This window comes from Panthera onca, chromosome C1 (genome assembly GCF_046562875.1).
Source record: "Panthera onca isolate mPanOnc1 chromosome C1, mPanOnc1 haplotype 2, whole genome shotgun sequence".
NCBI lineage: Eukaryota > Metazoa > Chordata > Mammalia > Carnivora > Felidae > Panthera > Panthera onca.
Genome location: NC_138346.1, coordinates 165281999 through 165296794, shown reverse-complemented (window position 1 = coordinate 165296794; position 14796 = coordinate 165281999). Strand labels below are relative to the sequence as shown.

Sequence of the window (14796 nt, the reverse complement as noted above, 5' to 3'; positions counted from 1 at the left end):
GCAAGTATCTCAGGGTGTAAGGTTTCTTCGTCCAGTAAATTAAAAGATTAGTCCTTTAACATTTTTGGGACAAGTACCCAACTTGAAAACTTGACAAAAGCCACAAACCCCCTTAGTCTAAAAATAGATACAATAAATATGACTGGAATTTTACACAGAATACCAGGGGGCTTCCCTGGCCCTTGAAGTCCACCCATAAGGCTTCTTGGTTGAAGATTATTAGACTAGCAGCATTTTACGTTCCTTGCAGTGCTCAAAGTCTGCAATCACACAGCTGAGGTTTAATAACAATTACTATAAATTATTCAAACCATAGATGAGTATGTTTTGTTATGACTAGAAACTAACCTGATACAATCTACTTTCCAATGTTAAAGTGACCCGCAAGCCAATGGATAACCGGAAGGAAATAGGAGGGACTGGATATACCAAACTATAAACATTAATTTAAAAATCATGGGAAGGTTTTAGAGGAGCCCAATTCTGTTTCTAGGCTGTATTTCTTCTCTTGGATATACATAACACAAAACCTTTGAGCCAGATAATGGAGATCCAGAGAGTTTATAGTGATGCTATCCAAGTAATGAGCTTACCAATAATCACACCCAAATAAAACAAAGTCACAGGTTCCCATGTTCCTGCCAATATAAACCTGTTCACAATGGTTAATTCCAAAGTTGTGGCTGAAGAGAGTCCCTCAAAGGGAAAGATAATCCATAAATGAAAGCAAACAAACACGATGTTCCTAATCTCTACTGTTCTGGTTAATCAACAAAATATATTCTTCTCCCGTGATTTTAGTTTCTTTCTATCCTAAGTCAGTAGGTAAGGCTGATTCATACTAGAAAATTCTAGGTTCTTGCCTTGGTTTTAAGGGGGCACAGAACTCCACATGAAGAAAGCCAACTGGTCACAGAAGCTCATCTCAAATATTGACAACCTCCCTATCTTTTACCCACCTCCTCAAGCCCCACCACATTTAAGTCTCCTGGATCTTTTTGATGTATTTTGAGCTTTTTCAGTTTATCTTTTTTGGGGAGGAGAGGGCAGAGGGAAAATCTGAAGTCATTTTTGTTCACACTGACTCTGAGTAAGGTAGGTAAAGAAATATAAAAGGTAACTGAAAAAATATTGATGACACCAGCCTGTAATAAAAATTATCCAATCAGAAATGTTTCTTAGAAACAGAGACTGTCACATGGTCATGACTCAAATACGGTCTCTTTTTGAAAGTAATGGGAGGGTAGAATTACATTTCTTCTCAGTAGTTGCTTCAACATATTTTGTTAAAAAAGACTATCTAATAAAGCACAGAACTCCAGCCGCATGAATACCATTTTACCAATGGCCTGGTTCCATCCATCATTAGCAGTTGTAGTTCTATGGCATATGGAATCCTCTCCCCCATTAAGCTCTCTTTGTGGAATCTTCCCAAAAGGCATCTGGAAACCTAGACTTAAGAACCAAGATTCTTGCTAATGGCTAAGAATGAGTTCACAGACTTTCTTCCTCCTATAAATTCACCCCTAATCATTCTGGATAACATGACTGTTTTTTACAGTCAACAGATTGTTCTTTTATTCTAATTGTCTTTGTGTGTGGTGTCTAACATTCCATAACAGGTGTACAAATGGAAGAGCACGGTCACTTTGTAAAAAGTGAAGCAGAACTCTCAGCTATTGAACTTGAAAACTGGGTAATATTATCATTCTAATTATTTTTTTTGACTAGAAATATGTTTTATAGAAATGTTTTCAGTTTGAGAGAAGAAAAATCACTTGTCAGTTACAGAAATAATTCCATCATTTCGTGCAGTCATTTACAGTAATGAAACAAGCAAATAAAACTTAACACTCGATCGCAGTGGCTCAAGGCAAGACAATGACTTCATTACCGAAGAACAGAATAGATGTGCTGGCTTTTCTTAACACACAGCATTTACCATTATTTCTTCAGTGTAAGGAATTTTCAAACCCCTTAACATTCTAGATTTAGTACTCGACACAGATCAATCTATCTTAAGGCTCTCTGCCAATGAATCTCGGTGCTTCTACTTCAACAGCCTGTGGATTTGAAAGCGTGGTAGATGCATGTCCAAAAAAAAAAGTTTCTTTGATCTCTGCACCCAGGTTCCTCAAAAGAAGCCCCATGGAGAGTCTGAGGTTATGCTAAGTATGTGACTTGCAGTTGTAATCAGTAGAGTGAAATTCCTTCTAACAAGTGGGCACCATCTTAGCCAATCCAAACCTGTCTTTCACAAATGCATACAGAAATCGAGTGACTGATAATACACTTTAAAAAGAATGAGATACACCCACTTTAGAGGGTATTTTCAAATAACAGAATTTGGTGTCACAGACAATCTAAGCCCATCACACAGATAAGCATTCATTTTTTGCAGTGATTAACCATATATCCAGATACCAGATGTTTCACCTGACTTTTCTCTGACACCCTTTTGTATACTCATACTCTCTCCATTTCCTCTATGTGGTAGAAACTGAAGTCCTGTGTCCCTTACAACTCTACAGAAGCACCATGTTTGTGCCCTGACAAAGAGGTTAATTCCAAGGCTTTGAAAGGTTCAGAAAAAGTTAGCAACAACTCAATCACAGATTTTTGACAGATAGGTCTGCTAGGAATTTGTCATTGGTATTTCACTGAAAGGTCAATTATTCCTGTTTCCAAGCATCTATAGGTCTCTAGATTCCCTTGAATGGGACTCCCCTCCCCAGCTCTTACAGCGTATTGGGGTTTTTTTTTTAATTTTTTTTCTTTAATCTTTATTTTTGAGACAGAGGGAGACAGAGTGAGAGCGGGGAAGGGACAGAGAGAGAGGGAGACACAGAATCCAAAGCAGGCTCCAGGTTCCGAGCTGACAGCATAGAGCCTGATGCGGAGCTTGAACTCACAAACCATGAGATCAGGACCTGAGCCAAAGTCCCACTGAGCCACCCAGGCGCCCCCAGCCTGTTGTTTTAAAACTATCACCACTTCAAAGCTGAACCGCCTACTGCTTTCCATACTTATCACTGAAGGACAATTGTAGGTTGTAAAATGTTTATGTTTAAAAGGTGAAAAATAGGGGTTCTGTTTAAAGTTGCTTTTTCAAACACGGATTACCTTTTTTACATAAGGTACATAGACTATCTTCTTCGTCTTTTAAAGAGTAAGTCAATATTTTCCAGATTCTGAGGGTTTGTCAAGATCTCAAATTCTAGCTAAAACCAGTATCACCTTAAATGGAAAAGTCTGAAAAGAATATACATTTAATATCAAATGACTAAAAGTCATTTAAAATATATAATTCTTAGGGCATCTGGGTGGCTCAGTTGGTTGAATGACTGACTCTTGATTTCAGCTCAGGTCATGATACCACAGTCATGGTCATGGGATAGAACCCCTCATCGGGCTCCATGCTGAGTGTGGAGCCTGTTTAAGATATTCATATTCTCTCTTTCTCTCCCTACACCCCCCACACTCTCTCTTCCCCACTGGTGCTCTCCCTTTCAAATTAAAATACAATACATAATTCTTAGATTATTTTATCTGCTCAAAGACTCTTCAAAGGTATGTTTATTAGAGAAAAATTTTACATATCAAATAGGTAAAATCTCTTATTTGAAATCTGGAACTCATTTCATCGACTGCCTAAGAAAGTTTAAAGAAAAAAATAGAATTGGTCCTGACTTCTCCTTACATTTGAGGTAATATTGTTACAGCTGAATCTCTGATAAACAGGAAGCCATTCACATATAATAGGATCCTATTTACCACACCTCTGATCCCTTCTTTCTTGTCCTACTGCTTCTGCCAGAAAGGCATCCAAACTAATGATAAAATATAAAAAGGAGACAGCAGTCTCATGTGTTAACACAGGATCAGAGGAAAACATAGACCTCCAGCATCTTATAAATATTATTACAATTAAAAATCTCTCTATAAGCAGACAAGTAATCACTATTTAATTGATGCCTTCCTCAGTGTCCGTAAACAAAGGTATAGAGAATAAATGTAGGGAAAAAATATTCCCACAAACCTAACATGTAACCTTCTCATATTAAAGTTAACAGCTCTCACCTATAGCTACTGCCCCAAAAAAGTATTTTATTGACCTGGTTTTCTTGATGGCTCTACGGTGTCAGTTACTTTATACATTCATTGAAGGAGCTGTTAGTTGCTGATCTTAATTTTTTAGTCTGCCCCCATCAGGTATGGACCCTCATGTTACAAGAAATTTAACAATTTTTTTAAGAATCTTTAGTACAATCTTTTTTCTAGATGAAGATAAAATATATTTTGGAGGCAGAATACATACTTGAGAGAGAAAAAAAACAGAAGACGTTGAAATTCATTTACATATAGAAATGTTTAAAGCCTCACCACTGAAGGCATTTTTAATATTTAGGATTAGTATTTGCTGGGAAGTAATTCATTTGTGAAGTTGTTAACATATATATAATAGGTTCTGATCACCAAATAGGGTGTGTGTGTGTGTGTGTGTGTGCGCGCGCGCGCGCGTGTGTATTGGGAGTGGGTACTCCCATATCCAACAATTCTCTGACACCAGCAGAGTGTCCTACAACACAACTCAATTCTGACACTATCTAACTGGAGATGGCACCTAATCCCAAAGGGTAAGGGCTCAGTTCCACAGGGAACCTTCCGCTTTACATGCCAATCTCAGGCCCAGGGTGCTACCTGTACTTCTGACCAACTGGCTATAAAATTAGAGGTTCCCACAAAACCCTACTTGGGTTTAATCTGCTAGAGCAGTTCAAAGAATTCAGAAAACCCATTAACTCACTAGATTACCAATTTATTACAAAGGATATGAATCAACAGCCAGATCAGAGTTACATGGGGCAAGGTCCCTAGTGAAATTCCTTCTTGGGGGCACCTGGGTGTCTCAGTGGGTTGAGTGTCCTACTTTGGTTCAGGTCATGATCTCATGGTTCATGAGTTCAAGTCCCGGCGCAGAGCTTGCTTCAGATTCTCTGTCTCTGTCTCTCTCTGCTCCTCCCAATCGCTCTCAAAAATAAACGAACATTTAAAAGAAAGAAAAGAAGGAAGGAAGGAAGGAAGGAAAGAAGGAAGGAAGGAAGGAATTCCTTGTTTCCTCATAAAGCTTGTGGCCCAGCAGGGTAGCATAGGAGGTGTTCTGGTTTCCCAACCTGGGAGCTCTCTGAAATCCCTTCCTTTGGGGTTTTTATGGAGGTCTCATTACATAGGCATGACTCATTAAATCTTTGGCTATTGGTGACTGAGTCGACCTTCAGCTCCTCTCCCCTCCCTGAAAATCAAGAGTTTTCATGCTTGGTTCCCCTGGCAACCAGCCCCCACCCTTAGTGCTTTCCAAAAGTCACCCCAGTATATAAGCCCAGTTGTGGTGGAAAGGGGCTTGTTATGAACAAGACACCCATTTCACCTTTATGGATTGATGCACCAAATATCATAACAAAAGATGCTCCCATTGTTCTTATCGCTCAGGAAATTCCAAGGGTTGTGGGAACTGTAAGCCAGGAACTGGATAAAGACCAAATATATATGAGAAGTATATTTTGGTGATCTGAATGACCAAATACACATTTCTTACAAATCACAGTGTCACAACATTGCATATTCCTCTCATTGTAGCACATATCTTTCTTTTTGGTAAGTCAAATGTTTCCCAAACACTGTCTTTCCCAACTCCTTAAAAGAACATGTTCTTGTTCAGTCTTGTATCTTTAGTACTTAGTGTTTAACATACGGTTGGGACATAATGAAGTCTGAATGAGTGAATGAATAAATGTGTTACACAAACAATGAAGAAGACAAATAGGCAAGAGAATGTGAACATGTGAAATACAAAATACACCACGGAATGCTTCAGGCTGTGCAAATCTGGACCTTCATATCAGCCATTCCTTCTATTGAATGTTCTTTTATTTGTCCCCACCCTCACCCCCAACTCCTCATCTGGGTTTTCACTCTTTGACACTCACTTTAAATATCTATTTGCTCACTTCTACACACACACACGCATGTACATACACACATGTACGTGTGTGCCAAGGCAGTCTTCCCTTTCCACGTTCTAAAGACTTTTCTTTGTATTTCCACAGCCTCCTGTGCACACCGTGGTTGCAGCCCCTAGCACATCATACTAGAATGATTGTTTATTTGCTCATCATTGCCACTTGACTATAAACCCCTTAAAGGACAGTGTCTTCATCTGTATCTGTATCCATATGTCTAGCCATCAGCACAATGCCTAGTGGTAGTAGGCACTCCACAACAGTTTGAAATAATGGGTATAAGACTGAATGAATGGAAGAGGCTCTCTATTCTGGAAAGTCATCTTAGCATATCTTTTTGTTCCCAATAAGAGGCCAATCAAGCACATGTATTGGTAACTCCTGTAGAAAATGAAATTAATGATTAAATATTGAGATTATTGCCTATACAGGAAAATAAGAATTGGAAACAGTGATGCTTTAATCCATGGACATGCCTCAGGCAGAGAGGACTCCAACACACCTTTTCCTCTTTCCATCTCACCCTGGATCCTGTGTCAGTAAGAAATGTTTTCTTCCTAGGGGCACCTGGGTGGCTCAGTTGCTTAAGCACCCGACTTCGGCTCAGGTCATGATCTCAAGGTTTGTGAGTTTAAGCCCCAGCATCAGATCCTCTGTCCCCTCCCTCTCTGCATCTCCCTCGCTTGCACGCTCTCTCTCTCTCCCAAAAATAAATAAAACATTAAAAAAAAGTGTTTTCTTCCTTCTCAACTTAAGTTTCCCTATACTGTTTTCAGATGCCACACATAGATCTGTCTTCCAGAAATCATCCAGTAATCTCCTGCTCATGCAATGTGTATATGTCTCATGTCCTCAGAATCTTGAACCACAGCTGAGTAAGCTAAACACACACACACACGCACACAACAAACAAACAAAAAAAACAAACAAACAAAACCCTAGTTTTATGGGAAAATGGGTGCTCATGGGTTGGCATTCCCATTTTGACAGGGATCTTGACTAATATGATGGCTTTTCTCAACATGGGACCTTTAAGAAATCCTCAAATCTCTCTGCTGGGATGAGTTCCTTCTTAACACTAGAAAGGTGAGAAAGCTTGGCTTTTAGGGCAAGACTTTGAAGCCAGGCTGCATGGGTTTGAATCCTAGCCCTTCTACTCTCTCACCTGACCTTAAGCAACCTCACTGATGCCCAAGGTTTCTATCTGTAAAATGAAATAATAAGACTTATCTCACAAAATTGCTAGGAATATGAAACGGATTAGTAAAAGTAGGATATTCAGAAGAGTGCCTAGCAAGTAGTCAGTAATTTTCTGCTATTAATATTTTCATTTTCTGTTATTAGAACTGGCTCTGAAAGAACCTGAAGGGAAAAATGTCCAAAGTAGTAAAGGGATAAGAGAGAACACTTACTGATTTGGTTGTTCAGCTTGAATGCAATGTCCAGCTGCAGGATAAACAGCATGAATTGGAACCAAGGACTCATCTCCATGGAGGGAAGGGGAATGTGGACAGAAAACACAATGTCATTGGCTTCAATTTCCCTTGGAATTGCTTCCTCGATGTCTCGGATCTTGTCGCATTGGTTGGATCCCCAAGGCATTAACCATTTTGTCTTGTGATGGTTTTTACGGACATCCACACATTTCACTGACATGTAGGACACTGCCGTCGTGGGCCCTGGAGCTGAAAGAAAATGTTTTCTGATTTAGAAAAATCATCCACTGAAGTGCTCATTTTTTGGCTAACATTTGTCCCCAATTTTTATATCGCCTTCTATAATTGGGATCAGTAATATCTAGGGATCCCCCAAATCCAAGTGAGGATCCTTCAGTGACCTCCACAGGTGTCATAAAGTATCTCTAAGAGCCTTCCCATTATGTCTTCAATCACCATCACTTTTATTGAAAGAATATATTTGTAACCACTTTGGTTCCATTACTTCCTTACTCCAAACAAATGTCACAAAAATCAACTGTGCTTCAGTTTCCACAGGCCTCAGGGCTTGGAGGGTTCTGGGACTTCACAGAGCACAGTGTCTGAAGTCAGAAGTCCTGCGTCTGAAGCCTGGTTGAACAACTTACTGTCAGTTCATCTTGGGTAAATTGGTTAAATCTAGTGGTTTCAGGACACTCATCTGAGAAACAAGATGGTTAGTTTCTAAGATTGACCAAGACAGTAGGTTTCTAAGATTCTCCTTAGTTCTAACCCTGCTTTTGATCGAGAGAAAGAACTAGGTTGACCTCAGGCCCTCACTTAGTATGGTACCTATCAGAGGTAGAAACTGAAACACTGACTGCTACTTCAGAGATATAGAAAAGCCATGCTTTTGATCTGTGCATTTCAAAAGACATCATCACACCTGAACTACATAACATTAAAAAAAAACCAAAACACTGTTTTGTGATTGTAAAACAGTTAGGTGATTATAAAAGAAAATCTGTAAAATACAGAAATCTTAAAGTTCAAAACAACATTCACCCAAAATCCCACTAGAGGGAAGTAACACTGTTGGAAAAATATCAAAATACTGTCTTTTCTATGAGTGTGTAATTAGATAAAAAATTATAAACGAATTATAGGACTTTAAAATACATACATATTAACATATATTTCTATAAAACAGGATCACAACATACATAGGTTTGTAGCTTTTTCTTTTCATTCACTTAAAGAAGCAGAGTAGTTCAGTGGTGAGTACCACCAGCTCCAGGCCAACCTGCCTGGTGCCCCATCCTGATTCCCTAATTCCTACCTGTGTCACCACTCATTCACACTAAGAAATTTTTGGGTGAATTACTAAAGCTCTCTATGTGTATTTTTTCATCTCTTAAATGGCAATAACAATAGTATGTACTTCTGGGGCACTTGGGTGGCTCAGTCGGTTGGGCGTCCGACTTCAGCTCAGGTCACCATCTCGCAGTCTGTGAGTTCAAGCCCTGAGTCAGGCTCTGTGCTGACGGCTCAGAGCCCGGAGCCTGTTTCGGATTCTGTGTCTCCCTCTCTCTCTGCCCCTTCCCCGCTCATGCTCTGTCTCTCTCTCTCTCTCTCTCTCTCTCTCTCTCTCTCTCTCTGTCAAAAATAAATAAACATTAAAAAAAATGTTTTTAAAAACAATAATATGTACTTCTGTGAGTCACTGTATATATTAAAGGAGTTAACATGAAAAGTATGTACTGTGAACAGTGTTTGAGCACATGAAAAGTACAAAAATTAGCTTTTACATTTTTATATGATTAAAAATTTTCAACCAGTGTTTGCAAAATAATCAGTCACATGATAACACCAAATTTAATTTCTCAAAATCCCCCTCGCTTATAAAGGTTGTCTGTAAATAATTATTTGCCTAATATTTTTTGCTAGTAACTTACCTTAACTTTCCCATCTGCTGTCTAAATTTGTTTATGGCATACTTAAATCTAGAGAAGTTCCAGATTTTATGTAGAATGTCTGTTTTGCTTTTTCTCATGATTTTGTGCTTAGACTTTCTTTATATCCAAATTCAATGAACAGCCACATTTATTAATTTCTAGTTATTTTTTTTACAATTTCTTTTTTTCTTAAGTATTTAAATAGTTGGTCCATATGAAATTTGTTTTGATGTAAAAGATGAAGTGAGGTTCTAAGTTTTATTTTTTCTAAATATTTAAATTATTCTTTACTGAACAGACTCTCCTTTCTTGTTGGTTTAGGATACCGCCTTTATCTCATGTAAACCAAACAGAGGTTTTTGGGAAATCTGCTCTATTTCATGTATTGGACTGTCACATCATGGCTCAATACAACATTGTTTTGAATCCAATAAAATGATGGTTTGTATCAGTATCTGGTAGGGTAAATCCCCTCCACAAATCCATTCAAGTTTATCCTTTTTATCCTTTCGCTGGGATTTGACTGAAATTGCATTAAATCTACAAATGAATGTGGACAGAATTGGCATCCTTTTTCAACATTTAGTTTTCCTATCCAAGAACAATGATTGCTTCTCCATTAACTAGAGTTCATGTTTATATTTCTTTGAAAATTTTCACAGTTTTCATCATGTGGGTCCTGGTATTACAATATATTTTAAAAATGTATTTATAAAACTTATCTCTGGAAATGAGCAGGGAAAGGAAAACATTATAAATTATGCAAGTTTAAATGTCTAATTCTGTGCATATTATAATTGGCATACTGTACTTTCAGACCTTTTAGGAGCAAAAATCATTTCTTTTGTAATAGAGATCAGATAACACCTAGAGAAATATGTAAAGCAAGAGGAAAGTCACTTAGGAGGCAAAAGAGTACATTATTAATATTTGCCCTGCTTCTAATGCTCAAATACATATTTTTCTATCCCTAAATATCTGTCCTAATGGTAAATTTTGAGTAGTAAAGTGTTATGTTTGCAGAGAGTTGGGGCAATGTCCACTAAAACTTACCCAGAAACACAGCACAACTGAACTCTAGCTGAAAGTCTTTCAGTACACCACAGAAGCACCACAAATCCATGCAAGGGAAGGTTTTCTTTAAAACCCAAAGCTGTGGGGCGCCTGGGTGGCTCAATTGGTTAAGCGTCCGACTTCAGCTCAGGTCATGATCTCGCGGTCCGTGAGTTCGAGCCCCAAGTCGGGCTCTGGGCTGATGGCTCAGAGCCTGGAGCCTGCTTCTGATTCTGTGTCTCCCTCTCTCTCTGCCCCTCCCCTGTTCATGCTCTGTCTCTCTCTGTCTCAAAAAATAAAAATGTTTAAAAAAAAATTGAAAAAAAATAAAAAATAAAACCCAAAGCTGTATCACGAAGACATTTTACATGTAATCCACCTAAAGTCAGACTTCTAGCTTATTAGAAATATGAATCAATCAAACTTTGGTTATGCTGACTCAGCCAAATAGCCCTCTGACATTAGAAAAACTAAATGGCACATTTAACTGAATGCTTAATGTGGCTGGAGAAATAAACATGGAGACAAAAGTCATGAATTCTATTTTTGGCTAACATACTCAAACTGACTATTTGCTGCAGAAAATAGTTACTACATTTTAAAACTTCGATTCTTCTAAAATGAACCTAACCTTTTTTAATTTCTTCCCTCCCCCCCCCCCCACTTTGAAAAACAAGTCTCTCCCTCCTTAGACCAAAATGAAAAATAACTAGCTGAGTTCCTCAGCTAAGCTCCAAAACCACATTCCAAACCTAATAACAGAGAAGCTGAACACTTTACGGGCACAAAGGCTGCATTTTTAATGGACACAGTGAACGCCTGCCTTTGTAGCGGCCTGAATTATTTTCATTCTTTCATTAGTCTAGTGTATCTTGCATAAAGAAAAAAAATCCCAGGAATACTAATATTTTCATAAATCTCATGGCAATGAACTTGGAGAAGCCTCAAGTGCATCTCAAGTTATACTATGGGAATCACAAATATTTTTCTACACATGAATAAATAAATAAATTGTGAGACTAGTCTCTAGTCTCAAAAACCTTTTACATGCCTTAAATACCTAAAGATAATTCAACATCTTCAATTTTTCCAATAGTGCTCAAAACACAAAATATTTGTATTGTTTGAGAAAGTAAAAAAGACATTCTGATATTCAAACATGGACAGTTCATGTTCTCGCAATAATATATTTACAACTTAGGACAATCTCCTACAACAGTTAAAAGTGAATTCCCAGGTGTTTCTTTAGGTAGAAAGCCTATCAGAGAACTAAAAACAAAGATAATACCTAATAGAAAGTGTTTTCACTAGCTACAGACAAAATTGTGACTACATGCATCGTAAAACAGTGTCTAAAATTTAAAAAAAGTTTACTTTCTGTCTTTAAATAAAAAAAAAAGAAGTATGAAGGATATTACTGTAAGAGAAAAGAATAAAATGGAAGATGTTGAAATTATCTGCAACCTTTGAAGAAGCCACAATCAACTAACAGGTATATGTAACGAAGGCCCTACTTAGTCACTAGCGTGGTTTAAGGATTAATAGAGTTTGTATATTTAAGAAGGGGCTGGATGGATTCAGGTCAACAAACTGAGTCATGTTTGCTCAGGTGAAAGCTAAAAATAACCACTCCTCAGTATTCCTAGGATAGTAATGCAATATCACCCAGCTGCCTCAGCACACATTATAAATGTCCCCTCTACCCATCCATAGCATTTACTTGCGGAGAAAAAAAATGGGCCAAAAGCTACTTTAACATCAGGGCAATTTAGTAGTCAGAGCAATCTGGCCAAAAGTGAATTTGCCCAGGCACTGTGGATTGGTTAACTCGTGGTAGCTTAAGACCGCATTTAGATCATGCAAAGAAGTCATAAAACCACAAGTTATTCATTGAAAACTCTGACCTGTTTTGAGTTCAGCTCCGTTTACTATGTCAAACATGGGCCATTTTTTCTTTCCTTATCTGGACTTCAACAGCCAGTATTTTTGGCCTCCTCCACCTCTCTGCTACAGTACAGGAATTGTGAAATGTGATACTATATGACATTTAATTTTAAAGGGATATGAAATCAATAAGACTTCTAACTTGAGGTGGTGAAAAACTGCACAAACTCATCTTGAAGCTTCTTTGAAAATTCAGTGGCTCTTCAATTAACATAAATTACAAAGGTTCATACTACATTCACCAAATATGTCTTAAGTACCTACTTTGCACTAGGTACTCTTCGATGCTACAGTGAACCCAATAGACATCAGCTTTCCAGCCATGTGAAATGTACAAATGATGGGGTTATCGGGCAATAAATAATTCACAGTAAAAAGTAATTATAATTTCGGATGCTACATTTATCCTGACATTACCTGAGAAAGGGCAACAGAAAGATACTTGGGAGGTAAGAGAAATGAATTCGCTAGAATGAGGTAAAAATTCCAGTCATCATTACAACATAACCTTGAGTAAAAATGTAAGTGAACAATGACTAAACCTGTACTCCTTTTGGAACAATATTCATTGACTCCAGCCAGCTTCCTGTTATAGCATCTCAAATGGCTGTCCAGTTTACAAATTACCATCTAGCCAACCACTACCGCTATCATGCTCAAAGTTGAGTCAACATCAAATCATTAGCCCCTACTCCCTCCAGAACCTGTCATTAAAGAGTTGGACAGAGATACAAGACTTAGTTGGCTCCTAGAAAAGTTAAAATAAAATTAAAACAACATGCTAACATGACACATGGTCTCCGTTTAAGCCAGCACAGACTATTTCTTTCTTTGCTTTATTACAAGTAAAGAAGGTTCCTTTAGCAATTATCTAGGAATATCATTATTATGCGGGCATTGTGCTAACTAAAGATAGAGTCAAATGACAGTCCCAGACCCCGAGTTGCTCACAGTTGAGTGTGGGAGGCTGAGAAGTTGGCAGAGAAGTACATCCTGATTGAAACTTGCTCGGACGGAGGTTTGCGCAGGATGCACCAGCAGTAAAGAGGGGTGGGGCTGGCGGTACTACTTCAGGAGGCCTGGACTTAGCCTTGAAAGAGAGCACGTGTCAGTTGGCCAGAGGGAAAAGGGGGACAGCCGAGTGGGGAAGACACTGGAGAAGAGCTTGTGCCAGATCACAGGATATCTAGCATATGACAGTAAGTTCTGCAGATGTCTGAGTTTGAGTCTTAAAATTTATAAAGAGATCATTTGATAGTTGAAAATGTAGTATCAGCCTAACTTTGTGTGCTTCCTCTAATTAGCGGCATCCTTCTACTAGGGTGCTTCGGCTTCTGCTCCCTACCAGCTCTGCTCCACTCTACAGAGCGATGTAAGGAAGAATAAAGAAAGATCCACAAATAGCAGAGAGTTTGTATTTAGGGGGCTCTTTCCTTCTGAGACACCATCTCTGTCCTGTAGGTAGCCACGAGGCTAGCCATGAACTCTCCTGGAAAGAAAAGGAGGAGGGTGGTGGGGAGGGAATGGAGAAGGTCTGCCTTCTATCCTGGCAACTGGGCCTTCAAGGAGCTCCTTTGAAGTCTAGATCACCTAAACCAGAGGAAGAATATATTCCTGCAACAAAGGTGATATTTAAAGATTAATCTGCTTTGGGCTATAAGGGGAAGCAATGTGCAGAACAGACCAGTTAAAAGGGTAAGTCATGGGGCACCTGGGTGGCACAGTCGGTTAAGCATCTGACTCTTGATCTCAATTCAGGTCATGCTCTCACAGTTCACGAGTTTGAGCCCTGCATTGGGCTCTGGGCTGATGGTGCAGAGCCTTCTTGGGATTCTGTCTCTCCTTCTCTCTGCCCCTTCCCCGCTTGTTCTCTCTCAGGCTCTCTCTCAAAATAAGTAAATAAACTTAAAAAAAAAGAAAGAAAGAAAGAAAGAAAGAAAACTGCATGTAAAAACAAGGTAAGTTATGTTTATGAACATTAATAATCAGAACTCCTCAGTTTGAAAAAGTAATGATTTTAGGTAAAAATGGTCAAATGTATTTAAGAAATATTTCAGAGAATTTTACTTTCACCATAGCAATTAGCTGACAGAAATGAAAACAAAACTATACACCCTGATTTAAACAATGTAGACATAATTGCTAACAGATACCTTCTTCTAGTGACTCAAGGAGGTTGCTCTAACTCTTGAAATCTAGTGACAGTTAAAAATCTGCTGTCATGATCTTCACACCCATAAAAATACAAATGCTTGGTTTATTTATCTGTGTTTTATAATGTCATGTATTTATTTTCTACCTCATTCCTAAAAGATTTTGGATATTAGAAAATAGAAAGTAGATATTAGACTTAATTTAAAAAATCTTTTTAAATGTTTGTTTCTTTAAAAAAATTTTTTAATGTTTATT

The 14796-nt window shown here is 38.2% G+C and overlaps 1 protein-coding gene across 4 annotated transcripts in view; it reads right to left on the bottom strand.

The window, feature by feature from the left end:
* Window positions 1-14796, bottom strand: part of WLS (Wnt ligand secretion mediator) — a 100540-nt gene that overhangs the window by 50677 nt on the left and 35067 nt on the right. For all 4 annotated transcript variants that reach the window (XR_009608182.3, XM_060626529.3, XM_060626530.3 and 1 more), the window contains exon 2: window positions 7433-7705. Coding sequence is in view for 3 of the 4 variants with exons in the window: in XM_060626529.3 (XP_060482512.1) it covers window positions 7433-7705 (273 nt within the window). In the remaining variant the exon portion in view is untranslated. The remainder of the gene's footprint in view (window positions 1-7432; window positions 7706-14796) is intronic.